This window comes from Pongo abelii, chromosome 16 (genome assembly GCF_028885655.2).
Source record: "Pongo abelii isolate AG06213 chromosome 16, NHGRI_mPonAbe1-v2.0_pri, whole genome shotgun sequence".
Classification (NCBI taxonomy): domain Eukaryota; kingdom Metazoa; phylum Chordata; class Mammalia; order Primates; family Hominidae; genus Pongo; species Pongo abelii.
Window position 1 is genome coordinate 68,999,389 of NC_072001.2, and position 26,860 is coordinate 69,026,248.

General features: G+C 44.6%; 1 protein-coding gene across 8 annotated transcripts in view; it reads right to left on the minus strand.

The window, feature by feature from the left end:
- Positions 1–7,514: 7,514 nt before the first annotated feature.
- Positions 7,515–26,860, minus strand: part of MEGF11 (multiple EGF like domains 11) — a 374,950-nt gene continuing 355,604 nt past the window's right edge. For 3 of the 8 annotated variants that reach the window (XM_054532820.2, XM_024232600.3, XM_054532821.2), the window contains 6 exons: positions 26,644–26,772; positions 25,951–26,079; positions 24,225–24,461; positions 16,571–16,627; positions 9,234–9,440; positions 7,515–8,605 (listed from right to left, as the gene is read on the minus strand). In XM_054532820.2, the coding sequence (XP_054388795.1) occupies positions 8,445–8,605; positions 9,234–9,440; positions 16,571–16,627; positions 24,225–24,461; positions 25,951–26,079; positions 26,644–26,772 (920 nt within the window). In that variant the 3' untranslated portion in view covers positions 7,515–8,444. Of the gene's footprint in view, positions 8,606–9,233; positions 9,441–14,115; positions 16,628–17,076; positions 17,123–19,492; positions 19,595–20,215; positions 20,283–22,573; positions 22,693–24,224; positions 24,462–25,950; positions 26,080–26,643; positions 26,773–26,860 lie in introns of those variants that run through there. The other 5 variants (XM_054532818.2, XM_063716174.1, XM_063716175.1 and 2 more) reach the window with 4 other exon arrangements.

The following is a 26,860-nucleotide window of genomic DNA, read 5'->3' on the forward strand; positions in this document are numbered from 1 at the left end:
AAGCATAGGTTCTTGCATTACTGAGTAAACATTGAATTGGGAGCATCAGTGTGTGAATTCAGCTTTGATTTTAGACCTGCAGTTCAATTATGCTTTTCTTGGAAAAAGTATATCCAAAAACATTAGGAAAGTAGTGTGTATTTTCATATATAACAGTGTCACCAGACCCAGGAAAAGAATCCATCTCTATTTTATTGAAAGTTGGTGGTAGATTTTTTACAAAGTAAGGAGAAAAGAGAAAAACTAAATAGTGAATTAAAAATGAATAAAGTAACTTAGAATTTTTACCCAAGTGTAGACTTAAATGTTGCTTTGGGTATGGTTGGATCTTGGGAGAATTCCAGGAAATATTAGGTATTAGAAAATGACTTCAATTGCATTTCAACAGGTGTCTTTATTCTGAGTAGTATCTTAGGAGACAAACTGTCTCAAGCAAGAAACAATAAATTTTTAAATATGACAGTTCAGGGCTTAAGGCAGTTTAGAAGTATTTTGCTACTTGACCTTGATTTTCAGTTATTTTAACTTTGATTTTTTTTTTTTTTTTTTTTGAGACGGAGTCTCGCTCTGTTGCCCAGGCTGGAGTGCAGTGGCGCCATCTCGGCTCACTGCAAGCTCCACCTCCCAGGTTCATGCCATTCTCCTGCCTCAGCCTCCCGAGTAGCTGGGATTACAGGCGCCAGCCACCACGCCTGGCTAATTTTTTGTATTTTTAGTAGAGACGGGGTTTCACCATGTTAGCCAGGGTGGTCTCGATCTCCTGACCTCGTGATCCACCCGCCTCAGCCTCCCAAAGTGCTGGGATTAAAGGCGTGAGCCACCGTGCCTGGCCTTGAATTTTTTTTTAACCTGTTATATAGTCTCCTGAATAGTTAGCCATGGTGCCTTGATTTAATCTTATGTCATTGTTCTCAAATGCCATGATTTCTCTTTAATAGTAGTTGTCATTATGTAAGGGTAAGTTATTGCCCATTGCATTGAATATGTTAAATTGTAATTTTAAGAAGAGGTGCCAGCTAGTGACCTTACATCAGTGATCTTTTAAGTTCTGAAGGGTTCTGCAGAAAAGTTAGACTTCTTGAGTTTGGGTTGCCCATCAGAGCTGGTCACATTTCTTTGATCATTGAGAAAATGAGTATCTTAATTTTTGTCTTTGCTGACTTGTATTTATAAAATACAAATGCTTTTAGTGAATTGAGCTATTGTGATAATCTCTTCCATCTACCTTAGAGAAAAAGCTGTACTATTTAGACAATTTTGGCCAACACTAGAAGCAAAAGAATTCAAAGGCTGGGTGGATAATTAAGAACTTATTCTAACCTGTTAGGTTTCAATTTGGGGGGCTTGCTTTGTTTGTTTTAACAGAGGAAAAAAATATAAATTGATTTGCTGATGTCTCACAAATATCACAAACCTGGAAAAAAATTAAAACAAAAAATGAATTTTGTAAAAGGTTATGTATGACTTCCATTTGCTTTGTAAAAAAATGAACAAAGATTGTGAAAGGATCCTCTTCCACCACATCATTTAATGGGTTAGCGGAACAGATAGGGAGCTATGACACTAACGCCAAAGAGAGATTTTTCTTCTGGTTGGGTGGTGCTGGTGCCACACCCCTTTCTGGGATTTGACAGGTCTTTCCCACTCACCTATACAATATGCCAAATAAACTGGAGTTGTCATTCTAATGTTTTAAAGAATGATTGGGTTCCCCCAAACTGTAGGAGGTTGATGGTAACAATAAAGTTATACAAAATGCTAATGTCATTACAATTTATGTAAGCGAAACCATTAGGCTGAGAATCAATATGATTGAGGTTATCTGTTCTCCTGAAAAGTGAATTGGAGAATAAAGAAAGAATATTTGAAAGGATGTTGTGTACTAGGCAATATACTAGCATGTATTAGAAAACATGGTAAACTGTGGGTTAGAAGAGTGAAAGTAGCTGTTATGATAGAGCACTGGACTGAGTAACGAAGAGATTCTAGTCATGGCTCTTGTGGTCATTTCATTTTTGAGCCTCACATTCTTCCAATTAATGAGGGTACCAGATTAAATAAATTCTGGGGATTCATCCCAACTCGAACTCTGTAATTCTCTGAACTCACTCTCTTCAATTAAAGCCAAATTATTAACATTCTAACTCAAGTTTAAATTTAATAGAGAAGTCAAAATGAGGTATACACTTTGTGGAATGTTTTTCGTCTTATCACAATAACCTGATTAAAATGGTGCCTTTATTTCCATGTTTACTCCTTTAAATAAGATGAAAGCTTTCAGAACATTTATTTGCAAAATGACTGTCAATATCAACAATATGCATCAAAGTACCATATATATGCTAAGGGAGAGGAGCACTTGATGGGCTGCTATATTAACTGTAAATTGAGAACTGCTTGTTTTATGGCTTTTGCTGTTAAAAAAAAAAAACTGCTGGCTTTTAATATGTACTTTAAAATATACTCATGTCTGGGAGAGAACTTTTAAAAACATTTTGTGTTTAATTTTTAAAAAATTATTTCTTTAGTAGGAATCTACAAGAAGGTAGATCAAACCACAGGCTAGCTATCCAGTAGAACCAGTGATTAAATCCAAGTGTACAGGTTTATGTGTGCACGTACATGATATACATGGTATTTTAGGGTTGTTGATATAGTGATCTAATTATCAATAGTCAAAACATTATTTAAATTCAGTTCTTTGACATTAATTATAGGATAGTTCCTGACACGGGTGTGAGCACAAAATGTTATGTATATTGGCTAACTATGTTACCAGTACCAGTGATGGTAGTGAGAATTAGCAGCCAACAGGATTCCTTTACTATGTTTGAGTCAGTGGAACTTAACCTTGCTCCAAACCACAAAATCTCAGATCTTTTTAACTCTCATCCCAATGAATAATGTACTGTTTTTAGCACCGGTCCCCCTGTTGACAACCTCTAATCTCTCAGCATACCATTTTCTCAAGTATTTCTAGGGAACTGGTACCGTTCCTTGTCATATCTTTTAAGAAGTTGCTGACCATTGTACTAGCCTCTGTGCCAAAGTCTTTCATCATATGGGCCGAAGAATACTGTAGATCATGCCTGAGACGGGACAGTCTGGGAAGCCCCAAGAAGCAACACTTTCCATAGGCTATCTTTGATGTGAAACCAATTCTGGAGGAGGCAGTTGGGGTCCTCAGTTACTAGTTTTGGTTTACATTAGAGTGGATGCCTAAATAACAGGACCGTACTTTGTACAGTCCCCATGCTTTCTCTTACCCAAGGATCTGGAGGGCCATCTGCTAGGCTGGACAGTGGCTTGGGAAGCAGAAGGTGGAATGAGGAGGGAATCTGACAACTGAAGCTAAAGACCAGAGCTTCCACTTTCTGTGGGTTTGGATTAGAGCATTGTCTAGTCTTTCTAGCTCTGCAAGCCCAGGGAAGAAAATACATAATCAGCACCCCACTAATCACCAGGGCTCTCTATTTATCTCTCGCCTTTGGTAATCACTACATTGTAAGATCCACAAGGGCAGGGAACATGCTTTTTTCATACAGGTTGAGCATCCCTAATCCAAAAATTCAAAATGCTCTAAAATTGGAAACGTGAGCACTAACATGATGTCACAAATGGAAAATTTCACACCTGACCTCAGATGACAGGTCACAGTCAAAACGCAGGCACGCCACACACAGTTTATTCAGTGTTCCCGTAGAGGTGTACAGTAACCTTTCAATCAAAACAGCATCGTAGGTGGAGACTGAAAGCCAGCTCTTGGTGGTGGTGGTGGTTGTTTAACTTCTGGTACAGATACTCTGGTGATGCTACTGTGCTGCTTAGTTACCCTGAAAGCATTCTTTTTCATTGTATTAATGATACATCATATTTTTTAAATACTAGTGTGAATGTGTGAATAAGTGTAAGAAAATGAATTGCTTATTGGTAGCATAGAAATTCACAGTCACGAATGATGGTGTTGCAAACCACCACAGATTGTCCACATGGGTGGCTGAGACAGTGACACCTTTGCTTTCTGATGGTTCAATACACACAAACTTTATTTCATGCATCAAATTATTAAAAATATTGTATAAAATTACCTTTTGGCTATGTGTACAAGGTATATATGAAATGTAAAATGAATTGCATGTTTAAACTTGGGTCCCATCCCAGAGATAGCTCATTATGTATATGCAGATATTGCAAAATTTGAAAAAATCCCAAATTTGAAACACTTCTGTTTCCAAGCATTTTGGATACTCAGTCTGTATTTACATTCATAGTATCTATCTCCCCCTCCCCTTGACAATTCCATGTCAGGACAATTAGGGAGGGCCTTCTAAAAGAGTGAGAGGGCTAATCTTAGGGTTCATTCTGGTGTAGCCTGGGGAGCTATGAGAATTACTATTCAAATTTTAAAGTTTTTTATTAAAAATTATACAGAATTATATATTACAATTGTATACATACTTATATGTAATTATTATACAAAAGTATAAAAGTACAATGAACCCCCTATGTATCCATCCCTTCATAGAAAGATTTTCCATCTCCTGTTGCTGCATATTGATTAAATGGGCCTCTTCTTTCTTCCCTCTGGTTAAATGAATGGCTAATGTGTCATTCTTGAGTGCACAACTTGCAGCAATTGGCCATTGGTTATCATTCATAGTATTGAGTAATATTCTGAAACTTGTAATGCATAATCTTACACTACTGTCAGTAAATATCTTTTTTAGTCTTAAAACTCTTGATTATGTTTTGTCTTTAACTGAGATGTCAACTCATAGCTCTTGAGAATTACCTATTAGTAATCTCTTCTGAATGGGTCTTCAGAATGTGAGGGTTATATACATATGAGGATTATATACAAACCTTTGGAACTATGAAGGAGGAATTTTAAACTTATTTGAATGAACTCAAGTCAGCCATATTTTAGCATCTGTATTTTATTACAAAATTAATCCTGTTGCTTCTTTACCAGTTTGATCACAAGTTTATGTCTTTAAAGTTTGTAAAACAGATAATACCCATAGTAACTATACTGGATGATAACTTCTACTAGTGGAAAGCTATTCATTGCATTATAGAAATGAAGTGGCCCTTACACTGGCCCTTATTCATTCCATATAAGTACCTTTGTGCCTCTGGAGCTGAGCACAAACTGTAATAGTTGTCTTTGAGTCCAAATATTTGTGAAAGCCGAGAAACCCTCTAATTTTAGTATACTGAATGTATATGAGATTTTTTTTTTTTTTGAGACGGAGTCTCGCTCTGTCGCCCAGGCTGGAGTGCAGTGGCGCGATCTTGGCTCACTGCAAGCTACACCTCCCAGGTTCACGCCATTCTCCTGCCTCAGCCTCCTGAGTAGCTGGGACTACAGGCGCCCACCACCAGGCCCGGCTAATTTTTTTTTTGTATTTTTAGTAGAGACGGGGTTTCACTGTGTTAGCCAGGATGGTCTCGATCTCCTGACCTCGTGATCTGCCCGCCTCGGCCTCCCAAAGTGCTGGGATTACAGGCATGAGCCACCGTGCCCGGCCCCGAGATTTTTAAATAAGTTTTGAACATGAATAAAAATATGGTGCTCACATTTATTACTTTAAAGAAAGAGACTCTTCTGTCAAAAATTTGATACAAGTTTTTCACTTATTTTCAAGCATCTACTAGAATAATTTTCATTCTTCCAGCTGTTTAAAGTGCCCAAGCAGGATGTAGGTTAGTTCTACCCTTAAACTTAAGGTGTAGATTATAAACACGTTTTCCATTTGCAACACAACAGTAGGCATTCTTGTTAAATTAGTTTGAGAAATTTGTTTTATTTTGTACAAGGTACAATCCCTCTGCACAGTGAACATATATATTACAAATCTGTGATTTAAAAAAGTATTGCCATTTCATAGTCTCATTAATACCACTGTACAATAATGGTTTTTCTTTCATTCATTTTAATTGTACACATATTAATTTTTTGAAAATTTAGTTTCTGAAAAATAATTGAACAGATCTTTCAAAGCCACCCATAAAATGAACAGTGCACATGTTTAGGTTGACCATGAACCTGTTTGTGATGGTGTTAGACAGAAGTTTCTAACAGTTGCTTTGTAAGATTGAAATGTCTTTTACTGATAACTCTTTGATAGGGGAAGGCAGCTATTGTCACCATAATCACACCCTCTGCCTTTCCCTTCTCCTCTCTATTGCCTGGTTTGACTTGTATTACATTTCCTTAAAAAGTCATGGAATGCTAGAGCTGAAGGGTTAGTAAAGCTATCTTCCCACTCTCTGCTTCTCCCCTTTTTATGCATAGAAAAAAAAGGAGCCCAGAGAGGGCAACTAACTTGACCAGAGTAACATTGAAATCTCTTGATTCAGTGCCTAGCCATTCCACCTCTTGCTGAATACCTTTGCCCAGAGGGTAGTTGACAAAAGGGGCGAAACTTCAAACTTGAGTGATGCTGCTTGTTTGCAGTTTGCCAGGTAGCAGTTATTATACATGCAGGGTAAGGGAAGAAGAGAAAACCTGGCATTGAGTTGAAGTTTCTCCTTGCTGATCTGACATCTTTGTGCTGCTTCATCCTTGCTTCACAAACACTTGCTGCCCTGAAATACTGAGGTAAGCTGCTTACCTATATTTCTTTCTACATATGTATGAGAAATATTTACTTGGGTCTACAAAGTAATTTTCTAATATTTATATTTTAATAAGGCTTTTTTGGAAAGTAAATTTACTATTGCTAATCGGTTGCTCCCATGCACACATGCAGCATTCGTGTAAGTATTATATATTTTCCTCTAACAGTAGAATTTGCTTATGCCTTGAGTGATGTGGGAAGGGGAGATGTACTCATTTATTTATTTTTTTGCTTTTTCTGATTATTGCCCAAGGTATTGTGTTCCATGGCAGGCTTCCAATTTCTACCAAGGGTTTCAGAACTCTCATACTTCCTGTAGCAGTATTCCAGCTTTGCAGTCATTTAGTTCCTCTTCTGTATATCTTTTTGGAAGTGTCTTTTACTGGCTGGACTGTACCAGTGAATAGAGTGGTACAGGAGTAGCCGTTAGCTTCCTAGGTTTGCCCTTTTGGTTTTTAATTCTTGTGAGAAGGTTCTCTTTAGGGCTTGGGAGTTGACTTCATTTGGACTTATCTGACCCTCAGTTTATCTGTGTTCATAGTGGAAGGTATAGACACATCTGAATACTGGGATCTGGAGCATTAATTAGCTCATTGTAATGCATATTGGGCTAACTCAGTAAGTAGTAGTTTTAAGATAGAAGGTGGAAGGACTTCATATCCTCATGCTGTTTACAGTAACATTTTTACATCACGTTACAGCAACTGGTTACAGTCCATTCTTTTTTTGATCATTTCATTTAGTTCTATCAAAAAGCATAATGTACTTTAAGCAGTGTAAACTTGCTGTATCCACATTTGTCCAATTTCTTGTACACTTTTAGGTTTCATACTACGTCAATCTCAAGATTTATGAAGAACTTGAAAGCAAGTACTCTTTTGAGTCAAGGGATACTGACCAAATAAAACGAGGAGGCCAACTAGCCGTCTTTAGGGATACTTAATCCCGACCAGTCTATGACTGCCTACTTAAAGGATCATCTTAGAGCTCTGTTTTACATGGAATGATTCAGGTGTTGGATGGACTAAGTAGATATGACAAAGCCAGGACTAACTTGTAATGTCCTTGAACTTTGAATGGGCAAAATCTGATAAAGCTGCCCTAGGAATCTTGTTGTAGACTGAAGGAGACACTGCTGCACTTGGGAAACGTGTGTGTGTGTCTGTGTGTCTGTGTGTGTTTAAACCTATCACTTAGGGGGCAGAAGAAAGTAAAGTCTTGTTTTTTAAAATGGAAGTTGTCAGCATTAGACTATATAGATTCTGTAATCTTGGCTGTTGTAATTTGATGGACCAGACATATATGTACAGATATTTTAAGACTGTTCTGTTTAAGAACAGTTCATGTCTATGTACTAATTGTCTTCGGTAATAAAACAGATGTTGATGGTAACAGCAACCAAAAGTACATATACGTTTCAGGTGCTTTAAAGTAATCCTCTTCCCTCCCCAGTCTCCTTTTTGTCCTAGGAAGGTTTGCTAAACCTACATGTTTTTAAAATATCACGTTTCAGATAAATATATATATATATCAGCTATATTTAGCTGATGTTGATGAGTAGCTATATCTTAAAATGTTTTAAAAATCATATACTCCAGGGCATTTGGGGCTGAGTGGGTGATAGGATTTGCCTTTAGAGAACACAATTCCTTGAACAATTAATCCCAGTCCCACCTGGACGCTCTTCTTTAGTTCCAGGTGAACGTAATAACTAACATGCAGCTGGAGCCAGTCTGTACCATTACTTCAAGTCAAGGGATTGTCTTCTTTCAGAGTCAGAATATTCAGTAGAGCACACTGCAAGAGAGAAGCTTATCCCTCTTAAGATTGCTTGTCCTGGGACGGCCCATTGGCAGGGCTCTGTCTTACTGGGAGGAGGTCATAATGACCAGGAATATGGCTGTTCCTAGGTAGGTCGTATGCATTCTGGATATAGCTGGAGTTATGACCGCAACCTTCTTGGACCACACTGACTGTGGGCTCTAAGAAATGAGTTCAGAGAACAGATTAGCTTTGGTTGCCTTGTTGGAGAGGAAGAGAGTTCTACTTAACTTGGGGAAAGGAGCTAGGGATTTATAAATCTATGACAAATACATGAGGGTTAGGACTGAGGCTTGCTCAGGAGATGGAAAACTAAGCGAATGTGCTGTCAGCATCCAAGCCTCTCGTCAACACCAAAGGATTTAAAATATCCTAGAGGTAGGAGTCTTATCAGTGAGCCCAGGGACATAAACTGGGAGAAGGTAGAAGGTGATTTAGAGGCTTGTCAATGTCTCTGATTGCTTTCTTTTTTAAAATGAGATTTGTATCAACAATCAGTTGAAGAGTGTGTGTGTGTGTGTGTGTGTGTGTGTGTGCCCATTTCCCACCCCCAGTATTTGTTTCATATTAGTTCCTGGTGTTTTTTAAAGCAGAGTTGGTACAATAATTTGACTTCCTGCATTAGCTAGCAGGGTAGTCCTAGGAAAGACAGTTCACCTTAGAGATGCCTTTAAAAGCAACAAAAGGAGGATGTGTGGTCGAGATGGGGTGAGTGGAGAGGGCTTGCTTTTACTTCAAATGCTGCACTATTGCCCTGATTTCACTAAGTTACTTATTTGAGACACCTACCAACTTCATATATATTTTTATTAGATGTCGACAAGGATGGCACATCTGTGTACGGAGACCCCATGTGCACAGGCGACTTCATTTCTACATAGCTGCTTTCTGGAAGCTTGCAGGTGAGGATGGGTGGGTCCTTAATTGTGGCGTAAGGGTTTTCACTGCTATTCAAGGAACAAGTACTAGAACTGCACACGGATTCTTTCATGTAATCTGCAAGGCAAGAGACATTTCTTAGGACAAGCAAGAATACAAGTCTTCATGTTAATATCAGAAGCAGACTGCAGTTGAGTTTATGTGCCTTCAGGATCTTAGGGCTGGAAAAGCCAGGATAATCCAAGATTTATTTACTTATTAAATGTGCTGAGAAGTGCTCTCCCAGGTAGGCAGAGTTCTTTTTCCAAAGAAACTTATGTTTTTGGAGGATAGGAACATTTTTGTTTTTAGTAGTTGGGTATTAATTCAAGATATGCATAATATGCTTTGACATGTATTTAATTTTTGTAAATTCCTGCAAGGATTGCTGATAGTTGCATTTTATGAGATAAAGGCTCAGAGATATGAAGTGACTTAGCTAAAGTCACACAGCTAGTAAATGGCAGTGCCAAGACTTGAATCCATGCCTTTGGACTCCTTGGCCTGTGCATTTTCTGTGATGATATTCTTGTGAATTCTTCTTTTTTGAGATGTTGCCTAGGCTGGTCTCAAACTCCTGGGCTTAAGTGATTCTCCCGCCTCAGCCTCCTGAGTAGCTGGTATTATCGGTACGTGCCACCACACCTGGCTTGAATTGTTTTCGATGACTGAGAAGCTTAGGTTCAGAAGAAGTAGGCATGCATGTTTTAGCACAGATGTCAGCAATTTGACAGCCTATAAGTGGCAGACTCTTAGCAGTATCCCTGCCCTCCAGGAGCTCATCAGAATAGGGTAGACTGAAGTATAATTGAGGTGTAAAAAGCATGTCAGTCTTAAGCTAGCCTTTGGAAAGTTCCTGTTTTCTAGCAAGCCTGTAATGTGTTCTTGGCTTGCTTACCCCTGTTCTTGTCAATGCTGACTGAGATCTATTTCAGCAGTATCTTTCTGATACTAGAGCTCATGCTTCCTCTCCTGCCACCTGTCAGTTGTATAGTTGTACCATCCCCAAGACTTCAGAGTACAAAAGGATGCAGGCTGGTTTCCAAATATGAAATGAGGTACTGTAGCTTCACTGGAGGAAGAAGGGTTCTTTAGTGACTGGGAGTTACGGAAGGAAAGGGGATTCCCTCTTTCAGCCTCTGTACCATTCTCCTTTTGGGGAAGATCACTGCCTCCTGCAGATAGTCCCATGCAAGGCAGGATTTGCCTGGAAAGAGCAGTAAACTCTAATCTAGCAGCTCTGCCCTTCATCTGTGAGGCTCTGCTAGACAAGGGATCTAGACACAAGCACTGAGTTGCTTGAGTTGATAGAAGTGACCTAAAAGGCGTCTCAGCACTAAATTTCTGTGAAAGGTAGCAGATGGTGAAATTCTTGGATGATCTGTCACTAGAACTACCACAGTTTACATTTTGGACTGCTATTTATGCTGTCTCCAATTTGTGAGAGTAATGAAAATGGTAAAAAGTGAAAGTGATAATGTAACTCAATGGATGACTTAGATGTACCTTGGGACCCTGAAAGCAGAACACTCCATATGGCCGAAGTAGCTAGATGTGTGCCACCACAAGTAGTCTTATCTCCCATAAAAGGCAACTGGTTGGAAGAGGATTTACTTTTCTGTTAAAGTAGATGTCCATTCTGTTGATGTTTGTTTCAGCAGGTAGTATTTCCTCAATCTTGTACAAAAATATGTTCACCCATTAGTTCCTTCACGTGTTCACACAACACTCTGTGGTATAGGTAGAGCAATAATTATCTCTCTCCTCCTCTTATTGCTTATTGAGGAAGTCATTGCTTATGAGATTTAGAGTGGAAATTGACTTCCTCAGGATCACACTGCTTATCAGTAGCAGAACAAACTCTGTAGAACCAGGCTCAGCATTTTCCATCACAATTTAGCCCAGAAGTAGAGAGGGATGTTGGCTTTAGTCACGTCTTAAGATTGTGGCCTCTTTAGCATATGACTCTAGAGAGAAGGAGAAAACATCCTTGCGAGACACTGAACGATCTCAGCTAGCACCAGCAAGGCCTAAAGGGAGGCCAGATAGGCCCGGATGCTGGTTGACTTTTACTTCAAATGCTGTACTGTTGCCCTGATTTCACTAAGTTACTTATTTGAGACACCTACCAACTTCATATATATTTTTATTAGATGTCGACAAGGATGGCACATCTGTGTACGGAGACCCCATGTGCACAGGCGACTTCATTTCTACATAGCTGCTTGGGCCCTTGACTGTGACCTGCCCAAGCCACATACATTTGCCCCTTAGAGGGTACTTAGTTCTTTAGTACAAGGAAGTGGTGGTAAGTCCAAGAACCCCAGCATGGCCCATCTGTCCCACTTTGGGTTCTCTGAACTCACTAGCCAAGCAGTAAGGCAATAAGGCAATAAGGCACAGAGCTTCTGGTTTGGAAGCTGAGGACTAGTAGTATTTAAAGAAAGGCTGTTGCAGCTGCCTCAACTGCATATTTTCTAACGTGATGAATAACCACTTTATGTAGCACTTATAGTCTTCATTCCAATTAGGTCATTTGAAACTTGTTACATAGTGAATAGGGCTGGGCAGAAAGAACTATTACTACTTTAGAATGAGGAATCTGAAGCTCAGAAAATTTGCTAGTATAATTCCTAATGTTAGTAAGTAGTTTAGTCAGGACTCAACCCCTATCGTCTCTTGATTGATACCAATCAAGATCCAGTGCTCCTGTCCTTATCTCTAAAGGCAAACTGCATCTGCAGCAGCTCCACCTTACTCTGAACTCACCAGCCAAGGAGTAAGGCAATAAGGCGCAGAGCTTCTGGTTTGGAAGCTGAGGACTAGTAGTATTTAAAGAAAGGCTATTGCAGCTGCCTCAACTGCATATTTTCTAACATGTGAGGAATAACCACTTTATGTAGCATGTGTAGTCTTCATTCCAATTAGGTCATTTGAAACTTGTTACATCGTGAATAGGGCTGGGAAGAAAGGACTGTTTTTTCTACTTTAGAATGAGGAATCTGAAGCTCAGAAAATTTGCTAGTATAATTCCTAATGTTAGTAAATAGTTTAGTCAGGACTCAACCCCTGTCTTCTCTTGATACCAATCAAGATGTTTTCCCTCACTACACGTCTTGTTATCCAGGGCTCCTGTCCATATCTCTAAAGGCAAACTCTATCTGCAGCAGCTCCACTTTACCCTTAACAAGGAGTGTCTTTCATCTATGGGGCCAAGCCCAGCTGAGAGAAAAAGGCTAAGCTCTTAAGTTTTTTGTGGATATCCCATGACTGAGTTAGGGCAGTAGGAGAGCCTTGAAGTTCAATGCCTAAAAGAACCTCAGCCAGTTGATAGTGCCTCTTCTCATTTTCACCAGAAAAGTCAGGGCTACTTTAAAGTTTTGGGGAATCAATTGTTGGCTCTGGAGCAGGGGATGATCCTAAATGGATAAAAGAGAAGTTGATGTTTTTGGGGAGGGGCTAAGCTCAGGGGGAAGTATCTTCCATACAGGGGCAGAGGATGGAGCAGTGCATGTGTGTGTTGGCTGGGTGGTGAGAAAAGGGTGTTGAATTATGGACTCATCCGTACCCCATCTCTGCTGGGACTGGAGAATGGGGAAGGGCTGGGCAAGCTGGAAACACCTCAGGAAGCCACTTTGTTCTCCAGCTGAGTCATCCACCTGCCTGCAAGAGGGGAGGGCAGGGTTGAGTGGAAGAATAACCAGCTGCTCTTGGATACTTCCTCATCCTTTTATAGCCCCACCCCTGCCCCAGTCCCAGCCCTTCAGGGCATTTTGCAAAGAAAGAGGAAGCATCAACCCAGGCTACCCAAGCTCAGGGAGTCACTCCTCCAAGGCTTGTCATTTGCATCAGGATTGGTAGCTTGGTCCTGTAATGCCCTGGCATTTGCTCTCATCTGGTTCCTGCTTCCCCACATAGTCATATACTATCAGAGACAGAGGGGGCTTCTGAGATGAACTAAACATTTTCATTTTATAAAGGGAGCATCAAATCCAGAGAGAGGCAGTGACTTTCCAGGGCCACCTTGTGTGTGGGATCTGAGCCCAGCTTGGCTTCTAGGGGCATGCTAACCTCCACTAAGGCCCAACTTAACTGTCAGGGAAAAACCCAGGCACCGAATATCCATCTCTTGCTTCTTGGCTTGCTACTATTAATAGAAGGCCACACTGCCTCTTCTCTTCCTGGGCCATAAATTAGCATCCTTCTCTTGATTGAGAGATAGGAGGAGGAGGTCTTGGGGTCAGAACACTGGCTTTAAAAAGTAATCTTCAGGATGTCATTGGGCTCCTAACTACCTGAGAGCCCAAGTTTATGCAAAGAGAGACTTGGAAGTTAGATGGGAAGGAGCACACAGGTGGGGAAAGTGGCAGCAACAGTGGGCTCAAGGATTCCAGCATCATAAAGGCGATGGAGAATAGCAATTTGAAATGGCTGACAAGGAATTGAACACGAGGCAGTTTGTTGCAGAATCATTGTGCTGGGGGGAGAAGGGGAAATAGAAGGGTATTGAGCAGTGTAAGTGGTCTCCCTTAACCTCCAGGATGACAGTGAGTGGAGTTCTTCAGTAAGTAACAGGGGAAAGGGCAGGCATTGACTAAGGCTTTTGGAATGTCAGAGCTTGAGAGGGCCTTAGAGATGCTGCTAGTACAGCCCCATCGCTTTATAGTGGAAGAAACCAAGACCCAGAAAACGGTGCTGTGAACTAGTCAGCACCATACAGCAAGAACTAGGACTACAACCCACATTCCTTAACTCCTAGGCTAGGGCTTTTTCTCACTGAGTTCAGAGAACACTGAGACTTAATTCTTAGTAGTTCTGATTTGGTTTGGCCCAGTAGTTTTAGGAACTAGTTTCATTTGTGCTACAGACTAGCTTATTAAATGTTTATTTCGGGGGGCGTTAGCCAATTAGTGGGATTTATTCCATGTTTTGGTAAGTATTGCTATAAAGTTCTGAACTGTGACATTATATTTTCCTCTTTTTCAGTTCTCTTATTCTGATGTATTGGTCCCCAACACCTGCTGGTACATTTGCTTACATAGCTCTCTTTTCTTTTTAAAGGATGATTGTAGCCAGAGTGGTAAAATAAGATCTGGCTGGCTGGCTGCCTGCCAAGCCCTCTCCTGCACTCAGAGGTCAGATATATGATTCTACAAAATAGGAATGAAATGTATGCTGAGGCAGAGACACTGCTTTCCTGAGCTTTGTTTTACATGTATGATTGCGAATCTGAAAGTAACCACCCTAATCACAATGTACAGGACAACACAGTGCATAGGAAAGTTGTGTGTTCAGTTATTGAGGTTTCTGGTCCCGAGTTTATTCATGTTTGAGTCATGCGTGGTCTTGAGCTAGAAAGGCCCTTCCTTAGAGATCTTTCTGCCCAATCCTCATACCTTTTTGTGAAAGAAACTGAGGTGCCAGGTCATAGTCATGAAATAGAACTGTTCTTTGTTTTCAGCCTTACCTACTATTCCTCATTTGGATGGTTTAAGTTGAAACACACAGAAAATTGCCAAAATAATGCTTCCAAGGGAGTAATGTCTGTTGGCTGGCTGGGGGATGACCTTTTGTCCTCAGACAGTTCTCTTGGGCTGTGTATATCCTAACAAAGGCCGATAGTGACTCAGCCTTATCGCTCTCTTGTTCAGAATGCAGTACTTAACCACCACCCCCTACCCTGAGCTCACCCCACATCTAATCATCTCCCCAAAAGACTAGACGACTAGCTGTTCTTGGTTAGGGAATGGTTGTGTCTTGGTGTATGTAAAGCTAGGTCTGAAAGACTAGAACGGTAATCAGGGACATCTGGGTCAGTCTAGACCAGTGTTTGGGGAATAAGCTGCATAAGGATACCCTGAGGGTGCTCCTCACACATGCAGATTCCAGGGCCCCACTCTAGATCTGCATCAGAGTTTTGAGGAATGGGGTGTGAACATCTGTATTTTTAATAAGCTTTCCAGGTGATTCTGGTATACTGTTAGATTTAGGATATGCATTGGGACCTTTGCTGTCATATCTGTTTGGCTTAAGCGCTTTTTTTTGAGACAGAGTCTTGTTCTGTTGCCCAGGCTGGAGTGCCGTGGCGCGATCTGGGTTCACTGCAACCTTTGCCTCCCGGGTTCAAGCAATTCTTGTGCCTCAGTCTCCCAAGTAGCTGGGATTACAGGTGTGTGCCACCATGTCCGGCTAATTTTTGTATGTTTAGTAGAGACAGGGTTTTGCCATGTTGGCCAGGCTGGTCTTGAACTCCTGACCTTAAGTGATCCACCTGCCTCGGCCTCTCAAAGTGCTGAGATCACAGGTGTGAGCCACTGTGCCCGGCCTTAAGCTGTTTTAAATAGACCTCCTAGACAAAAGAATAGCCTCATTACATTAGTACCACCTTTACAGTATGCAAAAACACTTCCCATCTGTGATTTTATTGGTTACTCATGATAACCTTTAGTTAGACAGTAGGACAGGCATTAGACAATAGGACAGGCAAAATTATTCCAACCTTGCAGTTGAGGAAACTGAGCCTTGGAAAGCTCACAGTCTAAGGTCACAGTTAATGAGCAACAGAGTGGCAAGTGACAGAGTTCCAAAGCCCCCTATTTCACACATTCTGGCATTTAAACCTAGGGCAGGACCTGACCTTTCATCTTCGGTTTCACCTGTAGACTTCCTAGAGGGATAATCCAACTTGCAGTTCCCATGTGTTAGGGATTTGTCTTGGCTTCTCTGCTCTTGGAGGCAGAGATCTCTTGAGGTTGGAGTACCATACAATATTAATTAACACTGCGTATCATTTTCATTCCTTGTGCCCCCAGAAAGCCAGCAGGTGCAGGGTGGCATTCCTTGCTAGTGCAACGACAGGAGGCCTCTGGGGCAGGTAGATCAACTTTATTTCAGATTTTATAATCAATTTAACTCGTACTAATTGGTTGGATAATGACGCTTTACATTTCCGAAGACATTTAGTTGGCATCTATAAAAAACCCACAAGCATTTGCTAAGCAGGTGCAACTGAAATCGAAAGATGAATTCATTATGATTGCTCCTCCTGGGCACAGCTACCCAGCAGCCCCAGGCCCTGTGGTCTTTTAACCTTCTGTAGGGGGCAGGCACACACAGTTTCTCTCAAGTGGAATTCCTGGCCATTTCAGATCTGCACTCTTTATCTTGCTAAGCCCTCTGTAATAAGACAGCAGGATTGGATACTCTACCTTTGAAGCCTTTGTCCATAATGTATGTGTTCTGACGTCTATCCATTCCACAAGCACCTGTGTAAAAATAACATGTAAGGAAAGAAAATATGGGGGTGAGGTTTACTTAGACTGCTTGTGTTCTTCTTTTTTTCTTGCTTTTCCCCCCCTTTTCCCCTACCCAGAAAATAAATAGTTGTTTATTGCTAGAAAATGACTCTGGGGGTTTAATCTACCTGAAATTGTTTTGATAAATGATTCTGGGTTTAATCCACCTGAAATTGTTTTGATTATAGGAATTCTTAAAAGACTCATAAGCATATTCAGCACTCCTTCCCTTTAAATGTCTTTCAGGAAGTAATAAAAGGCCTTTCTGATGCCATTCCCTGCAGGTGAAACTCCAGGCTCCAAGGGTATAGGATAAGGAATGAAGCAGAACCAGTTCTTGGCTTGAGGGAAAGTTGTATGACATTACAAATCACAGTTCTGTTGGAATTTGGCATGGGTTTGAAGACAGTACTTATCACCTCTCAGCTCTGGTCCTGTCTGTCCTCTCCTGGATCCAAGTCTTTTCTGAGGGTAGCCAGAGAGAAAGAGAGGGAGACAGGTGGCTGAGGTTCTTGATTAGTCATCTTTGTAGGATGTACAGACATTCCCTCCCATAGCCAGTTTTCTTAGTTACTCATTTTTTGGGGTGGGCCATTTGCACATAATATAGAATTGTTTTTGAAAAGTATTACCAGTGTTTTCAGCCCCAAGGATTTCTTTCTACCTTTTGGCTGTCAGTTTTTTCCTAGGCTCCAACAATGCATGATGGCCCTGAGCCTCAGCCAGAGACTTCAGGGACTAAGCTTGGGTTCTTTGCTGCTGGTGATCCCAGAAAAGAAATTGTTTGGCATTTCTAGGTTGGGACAGTAATGACTCTGGCTCAAAGTCAGAGCAATTTTTTCTTCTAGCTTTTAACTGAGGACACAGCACCAAGCAAGGCCTGCAGCAAGTACTTACTAAACTAAAATACAGTTTGACTCTCCTTGACTCTTCCCAGTTTCTGACACTGAAGACTATCCTGTTGCTATAGCTCCTCTACATAGAGTTCCCATGTTGAATTTGAAAGAGTCTACTCCCATCTACCTACCTTCCACATATTACTGAGAGATATGGCAGAACCGGGCCCAAGTTTTTCTTTCAAGTTTGCTATTTTTCTTTTTTTTTTTGAGATGGAGCCTCGCTGTGTCACCCAGGCTGGAGTGCAGTGGTGCAATCTCTGTTCACTACAACCTCCACCTTCCAGGTTCAATCGATTCTCCTGTCTCAGCCTCCTGAGTAGCTGGGACTACAGGCATGCGCCACCACTCCCAGCTGATTTTTTTGTATTTTTAACAGATGGGGTTTTACCATGTTGGCCAGGCTGGTCTTGAACTCCTGACCTCACGTGATCTGCCTTCCTCAGCCTCCCAAAGTGCTGGGATTACAGACGTGAGCCACTGTACTCGGCCTCAAATTTGCTGTTTTTTCTGAAAGGCGTATAGGTACCTGTGTCCTTCAGAATCATGCCTGAATCATGCCTGCAACTGCCTATATGCTGGCATTAGTTCAGCACTTTATGCCAGACAAGGGCTTCCTTTGCCCTCCCTGAGGGAAGGTGGCTAGGGTATTAACTTTTCCTTTTCACAGAACAGGGAACAGGCCCAAAGAGCAACAGTGACTTGTCCAAAACCACACTAGCAAGTGAGAAGCTGAGTTACAGTTAGAGCCCAGATCTCCAAGTATTCTCTCTCATTGGACACCAGCCTGCCTGGATGTAAGACAAATGCCAGCGCATGATGCTCAGGCTACACTAGTTGAAGAGTGAGATCTGTAAAGCAGGGAGAAATCTGGCCTAGCTCAGAGGATGCTCCCTTGTAGAAAGAGATACAGGGTGGTGGTGATGGGGCTGTGTGTGTGTGTATATGCTGGAATGGGAGAGATTTTAGTTACTGGGGTTATTAAATGCCCTAGATACTGTCCAGGGGACCCACAGCTAATAACACAGCCTCCTGAGTATAGGCCCAGGGTCCATGCAGCCCATGCCTGCTCAGTGGGCAGATGAATTCAGAACCTTCACCCTTCCTAGTGTTACTGGACCCAGGGACCTGCAGGGATTGGTAGAGCAGCTCAGTTTCCCTAGAGTTCTAGAAGCCACCTAGATCCTGAGGTCAGGCCTAGAGTTGTCTGGTATACCAAGGCCCTGCCCCAGGGTGCCCCAGAGGAGCCACATTGTAGGGAGGCCACATTCTCTGTTCATTAATTGCACTTATTCCCATGATACCTTCTGTAACTCCTACCCACACGTTCCCATCTCAGGGCTAACTTTCCAAGTCCCTTGTGTGTGTGTCTCCCAAGCCACCAGGTTTCAGCCCAGGCTGTACTCAATACATGAGTACAGATGATGTTGGTTGATACATCCTGCCCCAGCCTCTCCAGATCCCTGTTTGACAACCCTACCCTGTGATCTGAGAAAGCTTGGCTTGGGCCACTGGGGTTTCTGGAGTCTCTGGGAGACATTGGACTTTATTGGCCAGAGAGCTAACTCCCTGTTACCCGCTCCAACAGGGCCCAGAGAACCCCAAAGATGTCGCCATCTCCAAGTCATTTTTGAATGGTGTAGGGTTGTATTTTGTGGCCTGCAGGGAGGGCAGTTTTGTTGTATCTTCTCCACCCTAAGTAGCCCGTTTGTCCACATCCACTGTTCACTATGGGAACAGAACGGGTGATGGGGAAGATCCAGACAGGTTTCCATCTTTAGATAGGGGATTGAGCTGGTAGACATGTTGGGAGGGAAGAGGGCTTAAAAGGGAGAGTTCTGGGACCATAGGGTGGGGGTCAAGGTGCAGGGATGGGGATTAGGGCAGGTGCTGGGTCTGGTCTGGCATGAGGGGGTGGAGGGTAGGGCTGGGGTCTGACCTGGTGAGTGTGGCTCAGCGGGGCGGCTGAGGTGTCTAAGTTCAATGTAGAAGTCCTCGGGCGGGTACCTGGCCTCCAGGGCACTGATCTGGAAATGGGAGTCTAGTGAGAGGAATGACAGGGAGGAGCCATTATTCCCAGGGCCCTGATATGGCAGGGAAAGGGGGTAGCAAGTACACAAGTGGGCCAGGGTCAGGGTGAGGCAGGCTGGGAGGACTTGGGGGCCTCTGGGGGCCTCTGTGTATAGCATCCAGAGGGGCCAGGGCCAGCGGGGCCAGGGGCTATGCTAGAGCCAAGGTCATCTGCCTTGTTTCCCGTGTCCTTCCCTCCCTCCTTCCCTCCCTCTGCAGGAATTAGTGCTCCTCCACCAGGGAGGAGGCAGGGGGAAGAAGCCCTTGAAAGGAGCACCTTGGTAGGGCCTGGGTCAAGCAGAGGTTCCTATCCAGATGGTGAGTGTGTCTTTTGCTTCCATCCGGAATCCCTATATCCTGGCCCTGGTTTTCTCCCTTATGGTTCCTGGGTCATAGGAGGGACTTAGCCCTAATATAGTAATGGAAAGGGATTCTTGGGCTTCATCTGCTTGTGAGAGCCAAAATTTCTCCCTGGGGGAAACCATGTTCAGGACTCATAACCCTTTCCCTTCAAGCTGGGTGCCTCTCAATATGGAAGAAGAAGAATAGGGTGGGACGTGATGGTGGGGACCAGACTCAAACCACTACTGACCTAACACGTTCACATAGCTGTAGGGGGTCCAGCCTGCCGTGTCTCTGTCAAGGGACTTGTTACTGAGCTGTTTGGAGAGTAGGAGAGCCAGTTAATATCTAGTGCCCCAGGTACCCCTCCCCAGTCTTCACTTTGCGTAGCTTCAGTGCACGCACTCTGTAATAATCCTGACCCACCTGGGTCCTAGGCCGTTGAGAGAAAGTGCGAGCTAGGTGTTCCATGACAGGCCACCATGGTGTGGTTGATGCCAGTGGGAACAGAACATACCCCACCCCAGCTGTTGGGCTGAAGTTGTAGGGTTCCCAGGCCTCCTGGGGTAGCTTGAGCCAAGCTGGCCCTGACAGAGGAAGCAGATTAGCTGGGGGGGTGGAGCTGAGCTTTAGGAGAGGGGCCTCTGGTGATGTCTTAGCTGCAACATGAGGCCATCTCCAGCACAGAGGGAAGTCTTGAGGCTGCCTGCAATATCACTGTCACCTCTGCCACCTGATCCTGATTGGGGCTGAATGTGAGATTTTCCTTTTCCTGTGACCAAAGGAAAGCTTCAGAACAGAGTGTCTTGAGGCTTATATTGTAGTCCTTCCTTTCTCTGCGTTTTCACAGCTGCCCTTCATATGAGGCAAGGATGGTTATCCTCATTTCACAGATGGCGACCTGAGTCCTGACTTGTGTGCCTTGCTCGTGAACATGCACGAGTCAGTGACAAAGCTGTGTCTGGAACTCAGGTCTCAGTTCCCAGTGCCATGTCCTTTCCATGTCATCACAGCTGCCTGCCTCTGCTGCAGATGCCCTGTCTGTTAGACTGAGTGGTCCTTAACCACAGAGAGCCACTCTGGGCCCCTGGGCTGAGGTGACCCAGAGGGTCACCAAGTTGGCTACTCTGCAGTAATTCCAGCCCCTTACCAAAAGAGGGTGGAGGCTGAGAGTGGCCTTGGGGTGTTGGCTTGATAGTGGTTGCCCTTGAGGCTGTATAGTATCTATGTTACTATTGCTGGACCAGGTCTGTAGGCTGATGGTCATTCTCCATGGGACAGACAGGGAAGAAAGGACTCCTAGATCTCTAGGGCATAGCCCTGGACTGTGAAAGCCATGCTTTTGTCCCTGAATGGATATTGTGGGAAGCTAGGAGTCCTGAGAGTCCCACTCCCACCATGGCCCCGCTCCCTACTGTTTTGTGTCTATGGGCACAGGTGGGTGTCCAGAGGTATGCAGCATGAGCCTCTCAGACCTGTCCTTGGGGGCTGTTCTTCCTCACTTGTTTCCCACTCTGCCTGGTATGGGTCCGGGCACATTAAGGGAGCTCCCTATGTATTATCTACACATAGGTGTTGAGACATCCTTGCCCAAGGGCCTGTGACTGTAAGAGGACATCTTGCCAACAGCCAGGGTTATGCTGGAAGCTGTCAGGGAAGGTCCTGTCCAGAAGGGTGCACACCTGCCATGAAGACCTACAGAACTCACTGTCCACAGAACATTGGCTATGGCTGAAGTTTGGGTTCCACATCCCTTGTTGATTCAGATTGCAACAAACGGTTATGAGTGGGTACTGATGAAATGGATATGTTCAGATAAAAGAAACATTGTTAGGTGGTTATCTGAATAACAGTAGTTACTCTATAATACACCACCTGCACACATTGTGTTGGTAGCATACTGCAGTGATTTGTGGTAGGTGGTCTAGTTGTTGTTGTTGCTTTTTTTTTTTTTTGAGGTGGAGTCTTGCTGTGTCGTCAGGCTGGAGTGCAGTGGCGTGATCTCAGCTCAGGGCAGCCTCCACCTCCCGGATTCAAGCGATCCTCCTGCCTCAGCCTCCCAAGTAGCTGGGACTACAGGTGTATGCCACCACACCCAGCTAATTTTTTGTATTTTTAGTAGAGATGAGGTTTCACCATCTTGGCCAGGATGGTCTCAATATCTCGACCTTGTTATCCGCCTGCCTCGGCCTCTCAAAGTGCAGGGATTACAGGTGTGAGCCACTGTGCCCGGCCTACGAGGTGGTCTAGTGTTTTGATTATGTGTTGACGTGGCAAAAGTGTCTACATGATTATAGGTGATAAAGCTAATACATGATTACATGACTTGGTACCAGTTGGTTACACACGGGGTGCAGGGGTATATGTTATACTGAGTGATGCTGTGGGTTGGTTACACGGCACTTGGCTCCACATAACATGCTGGCTCCATTACCTGCCTCACAGAGTGTTTACGTGTACCACGGATCGCAGGGTTGCTTTTAATGTATTGGTGCTCAGTTCTACATGGACCCTCCATGTTGGTGGGGAGTGCAGTTCCTTCCTGGGCAGAGGTGAGGGTTAAATGAGAGGGCAGTGAGTGGGGGCTGGGGAATCAGGGGCCCGGTACCTTGGTGGGGCTGTTCCTGTCCAGAGTGCTGGCCTGGCTGGTGGCAGGCCCCCCACATGCCAGTGCGTGGTAGCTGGAATTGGAAAAGCAGTGGGCATGGCTGCTACTTTGAGACAAATCTGGGAAGAGAACAAGGTGCCACATACCATCATACCCCTGCCCCTGGCATGAGATACCCCCAGTATTAATGCTTGCGCTGGGAGCCTTGAGAGAGCCCTGCAAAGACAAACAGGCAAGTACACCATCCCCCAAGCTTCCTGGCATCCACTACCCCTACTGAAATCTGGAGAGCCTGATTTGCTCCTTCCCTTACGCTGGCCCTCCCTGCAGCATGCAGAATGCAAGATAGGCTCACCTGTGCCAAGGGGAGGCACTATCAACTGGAGCCTGGATGGGGCATGTTTGATAGCCTTACATGTCCCTGAATCCCTATTTAGGGCTAGACTCGCCTGCTTCCTTCTAGGGTCACATCCTGGTAATGAGATCATAAAGAGAACCTCACTCCTGACTCCGCTCTTCCCTCCTAAGGATTCCAGAACCTCTCCATAGAGCTGGGGAATACCAGAGGAATGGCATAGGAAACCCTAGCCAACCTTCTCAGTATAGTCATAGAAGAAAATCCCCAAATCTGTGTGGTGGATGTCTGCTTTGGCTGTAGTGTGGCATGTAGACCAGGAGCTCCTTGAAGGCATGGTGTGCACTGGCCTGCCTCCGTCTATCCTGCAGTGCCTAGCATGAAGCTGGACATACAGAAGGCAACACTTAGCAGGAATGGGCTGAAGTGATCTGGGTTTTCTAAGCACAAGATGCAGGAGGCTGCAGATGAGCCATGAGCCACGTGCCATGGAGCCACCTGGAGAGAGCTGTCACCTTGTGCTCACCCAGACAGGCTCAGCCTCGCATAGCCCAGGACTATAGGGCAATTTCAGAGCATTTTGGCCTCTACTGTTCAGCCAATATGAAGCAAAAAACCTTTCTTATTTCCGAGGCAGCAGTCCAGGGTTCAGGGGAAAGGAAGGATATCGCCCAGCAGCCCCACCTTGACACCACTCAGACTCCCAAATAAAATGCCTATTGGAGCTGTTAACCACATTCATGGATGCAATGGGCTCTGGCACACTTGCCAGAAGGGCATTATCTAAACTTTCAGACCTCCCCTAAGTCAGGTACTATCCCCTTCCACTGTACTAATAGGACCCTCCTAACTGGGAACTGGGAAGGAGGGTTGTCCTGAGGCCTTCACCAGGGAAACAGAAATGGACAAGCTCTGGGCACTGGGCTCCAAGGTCTAGCCTCCTGAGGTGGTACAGGCATCGGGTTGGGGAGATGGTCCCCTGGAGCACTTAGGAAAGTGACTGGTTAGTGTGGGTGCTCCTGAGGCCGAAGGCTGGTGAGAAGGATAGGGAAGCTCTGGGAAAATGGCAGGAGGCTCCCAACCATAGCTGCTCAGAGCTAGGGACTCAGGAAACAATTTTCCCTTGGAACCCCAGATATCTTTTCTAGGTAGGCTCCTGCTCCCCATCCCCACTGTCACTCTAGGGGAGACTGAGCTTCCACATTCAGCCACAGCAGCCAACCCTACAGGCACAACCATTCCTGGGGTATGTGTTGTGGAGGGGAAGAGGAGGGAGGCCAGGAGCATGGCCCTTACCTGAGAGGGAGTAGTCGGTGCTGGTCATCCTTATGGCAGGTGTGTAGGAGACACGGGGAGCCAGGTCTCGGCCCTTCTCTTTCTGCCGCCGCCGATGCCAGGCAAATAGGCCCAGCAGCACCACAATGAGGAATAACAGGAGCATGATGCCTGTGACAGCACCCACTGAGTGCCGCTCTGCACCCAGTGCTGGGCTGATCTTGGTGTAGGGATTCAGCTCCTCCATCATGAGGGCAGCTGCGGGCAGAGGGAGGGCCTGAGCCTGGGGCTGGCCTTCTTGCGCTTCAGGTCTCCTGGGCCTGGGTTCAGATGCCTGTAGGAGACCTGGTTCTGGCTTTGGCCCGATTCCTCAGTCCCTACATGACTACCCCCAGCCCTCACTGTGCCTTCATCCCTAAAGGGGATGGAGTCCCAGGGTCATGACAAGGAGCAGTTGTGACTGTGGATGTGAAACAATAAATATTTATTATTTTACTCTGTTCCAAAAATGAGTTAACAGATATTAATTCATTTACTCTTCAGCCCTCTGAAGGGATTAGTATTTTCCTTTCACAGATGAAAAAACCAGTTTATCAAAAGGTTAGGTCATGTGCCCAAGATTACATAACCTGCAATTGGCGGAGTCAGGAAAAATTGAACACAGCTCCTCTCCCTGCTTCCTAATTGTGTGGCTCAGAGTCTCTGGTTTGCTCATTTGTAACATGGGGACAATAACCCCACCCTCCCCAGTCGTTGTGAACACCAAGTGATAGACTGGCAAGGAAAGCTCTAAGTACTGTGCTGTTATTTCCAGGATTACTGCCCGCAGGACCCCTCTTGGTTATATATGTGAGGGCTGCCCCCACCCTCCATGCTGATGCTTAGTCTAGTAGGCTGTCCTGCCAGGCCCACAGTGTCTAGACTTCTCCTTGACTGTTGGCTGCTGGCTGAACTGAGCTGGCCAACATCACTAGGGAGGTAAATGTGCTGCAATATCGTTCTCAGTGATTTATCCTCAGAATGCAATGGAAATCTGTCTTTTGGCTCCTTTTCTGTAATGTGAATAATTGAGAGCCCATTTTCATCCCCCATCTAGAACCAACATGTTTGTAGCACGTTATAAAGGCTTTTATATAACAAAGCCAACATTTATTGGAGTGTTCATTTATGGGCCAGGCACCGTGCTGAGTCTCTTACTCATACTGTCTCAACTTGATTCTCAACAACTGGACCCTGGGACTCCATCCCCTTTAGGCCCTATGAGGTGTCGTCCGACTGTAGTGCTAGAACCAAGGTTGAGCCCCTTTGGGCTCCTCGGCCTTCAGAGTAACCTTGTGTCATGGCGGAAGACGATTAATCTACTCTTCCCACTTTGCATGTGGAGTAACAGGCCTAGGAAAATCAAATAGCCTACCCAAGGACACCTAGTGGGTAAGGCAGAACTAGAACTTGGCAGATATTCTAACTTGGTCTGGTGGCCTTTCCATAGTACTAGCTTGTGGCTACCCTTGCTTGGCTCATGGGAAACTTGCCAAGGGTGAGCCTAGGGAGGCTGTGACTGAGAGGCTGCCTGCTCCTTATGCCTCTCCAGCACTTGGAGCCTCTCCAGCCCACCCTATTCCTGTTGTCCTCACAAATGTGAATAAAGGGAAGTGTCATCAAATCCAGCTATTCGAGTTGGAATCTCCCTAGAGCTTCCATGGGGCCCTTTCCACAGAGTCCAGGGGCTCTGCCACCTGTGTATTACCTTGGTCACACCTGATTCCTTTGAAGCCAGGGCTGCAGTAACAGGTGCCGGTGACATGGTCACAGGTGGAGTTGTTCATGCACTCACATAGCTGCTGACACCCATAGCCAAAGGTTCCTGGGGCACATCCTGTGTGGCACAAAGAGGGTAGAGGACCCACTCACTCTCCACCCCTCCCATTCCATGTTTAGACAGCTATGGCAATAAGCCTGTTCTGCCTCCCACTGAGTGAAGCCTATTCCCTTAGCTCCTGTTGAGGAGCATTTATAGCACTGAGTGGGGGACACAGGGACAGAGGAGGAGAGAGCAGGGCCCACTCACCCCTACTTCCTCCTCGTGCAACACATTTAAGCAGTATCTTCCACCTGCCATGCCCTAATCTGAGTGCCATAGGGACTTTAAAGAATAATAAAAAAAAATCCTGCCTCTCACTATTCTCTCATTACCTGCTATGACCTCTGCTCTAAATGCCTGCTGCACCCCCCCCCCCCCCCACCCAACTGAAGGGAGAAATTCTTCAAACAATAATGTAGGCATGACCTTCCTCAGCATTTTTCCTTGGAAGTTGTCCCCAAAGTCAAGGGACCAAGGGGTACAGAGCCCTGAGTGAGTGGACCTTGAAGCGGGAGGCATCCTCTGCAGGAGGCTGGGGCCCAGCAGCATCACCCAGGATCAGGGGTCAGGACAGCTTACTCTGCTCACAGTGTTGCCCGGTGAAGCCTGTGCGGCAGGTGCACTTGCCACTGATGTGGTCACAGCTGGCGCCATTCTGACACTGGCATACGCGCCCACAGTCCTTCCCAAAAAATGCTGCTGGGCAGCCTAGAGAAACAGGATTTCCAGTCATGAGAGTTGCTGCTGGGTGGGGACAAGGGGTGCAGCAGGAACCAGACCTGTCTTCTGTCTCTTT